The sequence below is a fragment of the Varanus komodoensis genome, unplaced genomic scaffold (assembly GCF_004798865.1).
Source record: "Varanus komodoensis strain SLA01 unplaced genomic scaffold, ASM479886v1 scaffold35, whole genome shotgun sequence".
NCBI classification, from domain to species: Eukaryota; Metazoa; Chordata; class Lepidosauria; order Squamata; family Varanidae; genus Varanus; species Varanus komodoensis.
In genome coordinates this window covers 1279972-1285702 of record NW_025335856.1, presented here as the reverse complement: position 1 = coordinate 1285702, position 5731 = coordinate 1279972, and the positions used below count along the sequence as shown (strand labels likewise).

Below are 5731 nucleotides of genomic sequence, written 5' to 3'. Positions count from 1 at the left end.
CATGTAGATGTTGAATAGCATGGGGGACTATGGCTCTGCGCCATGGCTGCTATGCCATGGAGTTCCGCAGGGGTCCATCTTGTCCCCCTTGCTATTCAACATCTACATGAAACCGCTGGGAAAGGTCATTAGGAGGTGTGGGCTGCAGAATCATCAGTACGCTGATGATACCCAGCTCTACCGCTCATTCTCAACTAATCCAGTTGAGGCGGTCGCTGTACTGAACCGATGCCTGGCCGAGGTAATGGGCTGGATGAGGGCCAATAAACTGAGGCTCGATCCAGACAAGAAGGAGGCCCTGCTGGTAGGTGGGTCGGGCTTCAGGATGGGGGACCTGGACCTTGTCCTGAACGGGGTTGCACTCCCTCTTAGGGACAGGGATCACAGCTTGGCAGTGCTCCTCGACCCAGAGCTGTCATTAGAAGTTCAAGTAACAGCAGTGGCAAGGAGCGCCTTCCTTCAGCTTTAGCTGATCCATCAGCCATGTTCCTACCTGGAGAAAGTCTGCCTGGCAACTGTGACACATGCATTGGTAACTTCCCGATTAGACTTCTGTAACGCACTCTACGTGGGGCTGCCCTTGAAGACAGTCCGGATACTTCAATTGGTGAAAAATATTGCTGCCAGGTTGCTGACAGAGACTGGGCATTGTTCTCATATAACCCCAGTTCTCCGTCAGCTTCACTGGCTCCCCATTGAAGTCCGGGCCCAATTCAAGGTGTTGGTTATCACCTATAAAGCCCTCAACGGCTTGGGACCTGGTTATCTAAAGGAGTGCTTGCGTCCATATATGCCCTCCCGTCCCCCGAGATCGGTGGAGGAGGCCCTTCTCTGGGAGCCTTCCGTGAAGGATATTAGGAGGGTGAGTACCCCGAGGAGGGCCTTCTCTGCGGTGGCGCCCCACCTATAGAATGCACTCCCCAGAGAAGTCTGCCTGGCGCCATGGTTATTTGTTTTTCGGTGCCAGGCCAAGACCTTTTTATTTAAATGATATTTTAATTGTTAATTGTTGTTTTTATTTATTGGTTTTAAACTATTGCCGAGATGCTCCGAATTTTTAATGTTATTCTATCTTACGTTGTTTATTTTCTTTGTAAGCCACCCCAAGGCTTTCTGCGATGGGGGCGGCATAAAAATGCTATAAATAAATAAAATAAAACTGAGGTTTTAGTTTAGAAAAAACAACTCACAGCCAGTCCAAGCATATCTATCTATCCATCCATCCATCCATCCATCCATCCATCCATCCATCCTTGGCAGTGCACTGACCGGCCATGAGAAAGCTCGAACGAGTCGCAGCTAATGAGTCGTGGCACGTGATGTCATCGCCTGGCACCACTACTCCTTTCCAAGCATGCGCATGGCCCCTATGTGCACTGTTATTCAATGCTCGGTTGCTGGGGCGATGTTGGGGCGACTTGGCTCGCGTGCTGACAGAGAGGGTTCTACGTGCCCGCTGTGGCACATGTGCCATAGGTTCGCCACCACTGCTCTATAGCATCTAGGAAGTGACGTGACCTGGCTGTCACCGCTGAGTGAGTCTCCCAAGTAATATCCGGGAGATTGAAATCTCCCATAATTACTGTGTCCCTCCCCCGAGATATCCTTAGAATCTGTCAGGACATCGTCCAGGGTCTCAAGTTGACCTGGAGGGCGATAACATACCCCCATTGTCAGGTTCCTCTCCCCAGTCACAACCCTTTAGTTTCACCCAGACTCCCTCTAACAGATCCCCACCTGCACTGCATTCTATCTCACTGCATCCTATCCCTTCCTTGACATATAAAGCTATGCCCCCACCCCTCTTTCCCTTCCTGTCCTTTCTAAACAGGTGATGCCCCTCCATGTTTACATTCCAGTCTTGCCTTTCATCTCACCAAATTTCTGTGATCCTCACCAGGTCATACCCTCCTATCCCCAGGAGAGCTTCAAACGCTTCCTGCTTATTACCCAGGCTCCTAGAATTTGGTGTATATGCACCTCAACTCCTTCCCACAGCTTCTTTTCTTTAGGATCCCCAGCCTCCTCCTTCCTCCCACCTTCCCTGATACCGGCCCCCTCTTCGTAGAAGTCCTGCCAGTTCCTGCAGTACCTCTAACACCCTGGTCCCAGAGCCCTGATCCTCTCTCCACACTTGTCCAATGTGGACAAGTTTCCGGGGGGGCCTAAACCTACCCACACCGGCTCAGTTTATAGTCTTCCGGACAAAGCTCACTAGAGCATTTCCAAAGGACCTTTTCTCCATCCTTGTGAGGTGCAACCCGTCCCTTGCCAGAAGTCCACTGGCAAGAAACCAGGTGCCATGGTTAAGGAAACCAAAACATTCCTTCTGGCACCACACCCTAAACCAGTCGTTCACTTTGGCGACCCTCCTTCCCTGCCTGGCCCAAATCCCCAGACCAGTAAGATAGATGAAAAGGCCACTTGGGCCTTTAGGTCCCTGAGTTTCTTCCATAAGGCCTCAAAGTCCCTGGTGATCCTGCCCACCCCCTGCCTATGTCATTTGTCCCCACATGGATCACCAGAAGCGGCTGGTGACCCCCGAAGCGAACAAGATGCTCCACTCTATCCTTCACATGCTGGATGCATGCAGCCGGCAGGCAACAGACCTCCTTTGATCTTGCACATGCAGGTACAGGGATGTAAGATCTGTCCCAGCATAAAAGACAGAAACAAGCTTTTTGCTAAGGTCTGCCTCAGTTAAATCTATAATCTTGTCAAAGGCTCCACGCCTCTATTTTTGCAGCTTAAAACCTGGTGTTGTGACCACACAAAATGTTGCAAAACGGCTCTCTAGACTCACATTAGGACTGCACACCTCCTGTTGAGAAGGTGACATCTTTCATCGATGGTGCTTCTCCTGGCTCTTTTTTCAAGGCAGGACAGCACCACGATTATGACAACCTACAAGAAGGGAAGAAAAGCGATGAATGTGCCGCCTTGTCCTACAACGCCTCTGCCATTTGTAGCAAGTTGGGTTTACTTACTGAGGGAAGAAGCGAACAATGGAAAAAGAGTTCCAAGTCTATTGAACTTGTGCATGTTTCATTTTTTGTCTGCCTAATCAAGAAACACAAACACAAGTAACAGTTATATCAGAAAGCTAGATGAATATTCCAGTTTCCAAAAATTATTTCAGACACTTTATCTGTACTTGGAGTTTCTGCTGAGAAAATGTAGGGAATGGCAGATTTTCTAGAGACAAATTAAGACAGTCAGTAATAAACCGTATTTGTTTTTAATTAACTCCCTTTAATTCATTCAGTCACTGTCCTTCCCATTTTTAATTTTTCCAATAATATGACTGATTTATATTCTTGGCAATAGTGGAAGTAAGGTCAACTGTCCAAAAGGGCTTACTCCTAAGTAAATGCTTCTAAGAGTGCAAGTTCAGATGGACTGTGTGATATGCTCCCAACCATAGACTGAATTTCTGGACAGGAAAGATAGGATTCTCCTGTGGTCCATGCTCTTGCTCATGATGCAATGAAGCTCAGGCTATTAATAGGGTTGTTCCATTTTGTCCTCCCTACAATCACGTGAGTTAGAGTAGGTTGAAAGACTATGACTTGGTTCAGACAAAACAAAAACCCACACTCAAGGGATTTAAATGTGGGCTGTCACTGAACTATGTGTTGTTGCTGAAATATGGCTTATTGTGATGTTTGAACCCGGCCAAGATAACAAACCAGGATAAATAACCCATCTTTCATGACCCAACTAAAAGCATGGATTTTCTTTAAGAGTCATTCATGGTTAACGAGCCATGACTTGTTAGCATAGCTGGTTTCATATAAAATGATAATTCATGGTTTAATGACAACCCATACTCAACCCTTGAGTATGGGCTGTCACGTTGTCTGAACCCAGTCAGTGCCTTACCCAAAGCTTACCCAAAAAAGTCCTCCATTTTATGACTGAGGAGGAGTTTGAATGTAGATTTCTCCAATCTTAGGTCAATATTTTGTCCTGAGTATACCAGTGCATTCAATTTAATTATTAAGAAACCCACTGTAGACGATTTTCATCTGTTTTTCTCTCCAGGCTATTCATGATCCTTCTGTGGGTGTTGATGACAAAAGACAGCATTCCTATGACTGAAGACCTGAAGAGGGCAATGGCGGGCCACACAACGCCATGCTACTCTTATTGATCGTGCTCATGGGAAGGTGGTCCACCGCTTTCATTCAAGTCTTGGCTCGGTGCACTGCATGCCAGGACCGTGTGCCCTTCACTTTACCCCTCCCTAGGCTGGAAGGGCTATCAGAGGGTGAGGAGAAAATGCTACCAGCCAAAGCTCAGTCATGAATGAGGCCTCACGTTGCTGCCTGTGCAGAAGAGCCCACAGAGGACCAGGCAGCTCCAGGATCACAAGGGAAGGAAGATGCATCTCCTGTGTGTCCCTCACCATGCCAGGAGGGGATTTTGTCAGAGGGCAGGAAGACAGGAGGCTATGGAAGTCAGCAAAGCGGCAGGGGGGTTGCTTAAAACAGCAGGGTCCGTCGCCCTGCTTCTTCTGCTGCCTGGGACAACTCTCCTGGTGGTGGGTGGGGAAGTGGGAGGAGCAGGGTGGACATATTGCTCCTGGAGATGAAAGACAAAGTGGTGCCACGCTTCCTGCTCCTCATTCAGAGGCCAACCAGGCTGGTTGCCGAACTTTATTTCAGCACGAGTGGCAGGGCTCTGTCTTGCACCAGTGCAACAGCTTAGTTCAGGGGATGATGGACAGGCCACGCAGGACGCAACCGCCCTGTTGCATCCTCCAACAGAAGGGCTTGTTCTGGGGGACTCAGCATGAACAGCTGGAGGAGGTTTTGCTGTGGCTGCCTGCTGTCTTCCAGCAACCGCCACTGCCTGAGACGGCGGCCCCACTTTGCTTAACGGTAGGGCCAGTCCTGGGAAAAAGTTCATGCTCCCACCTCCCCATTTTCCCCTTGGCTTCTGAGGCCACTGCAGTGAGGACTCAATGGACAGAACAAGTGGGCAGGAGGAAGGCTGGGGGAAGAGCACTCTGCAGAAAGGGGCCTGCCTCACCCAGCGCTGGCCCAACTGCCCATGCCAACCACAGCAGGATAGCAAGGGAGAGACAAGACATGAGGGCCGGGCCGGGCCGGGCAGTGCACAATGCACACTGCTTCCGTGTCCTCTCCCTGCCATTGCACTTACTGAGCCTTTAACTGGTTGAAAATGAAAGAGGCATTGTTGCGGGAACATGGTGCAAAATCTAAAAGGTTCTTGGTGCAACATGTTGCCCAATTCCTGACAATCCTCCAGAGCAGACCTCAACCACCCTGTGTACGTACGTGGAAAAGCAGGAGGAACATTTGCACAAGGGAATCTGGGTGGGGGGGTTGTAGGCTTTCATGCACCAATTCTTCTCTGCAGATGCCCTCACCCTCATCACATTGTTCTCCCCAGGCAGGCTTGTTTGGGGGGAACATTTGCAGAGGGACATAAATGCATGTGGTGAAGAAAGAGGCTTACGTATCCCAATCCCACCAGCCAATTATCCACTCCAAATGCCCCCTTTCCCCCTGTTGTAATTCTGAGTCCATGACCCCGTATTTCCTATGCAATATATCACTCTGCTCTTACTTCCATGATCTACTGCCAGTCCAGTTCATTGCATGAGATGCCTGCAATCCGGAACTGTTCAGTGCAGTTCAACTTGCCCAAAGTAAGTCTCCGTGTTGTTCGCTGTTCAAACTTACCACCACTCCGGGACGACCAT

The 5731-nt window shown here is 49.3% G+C and overlaps 1 protein-coding gene across 1 annotated transcript in view; it reads right to left on the bottom strand.

The window, feature by feature from the left end:
* The window catches only part of LOC123028036 (stimulated by retinoic acid gene 6 protein-like), a 31632-nt gene extending 25901 nt beyond the window's left edge, over nt 1-5731 (bottom strand). Inside the window, exons 1-3 of the mRNA XM_044439480.1 lie at nt 5712-5731; nt 2988-3060; nt 2804-2904 (exon numbers count right to left, since the gene is read on the bottom strand). Of these exons, the coding sequence (XP_044295415.1) occupies nt 2804-2904; nt 2988-3060; nt 5712-5731 (194 nt within the window). The remainder of the gene's footprint in view (nt 1-2803; nt 2905-2987; nt 3061-5711) is intronic.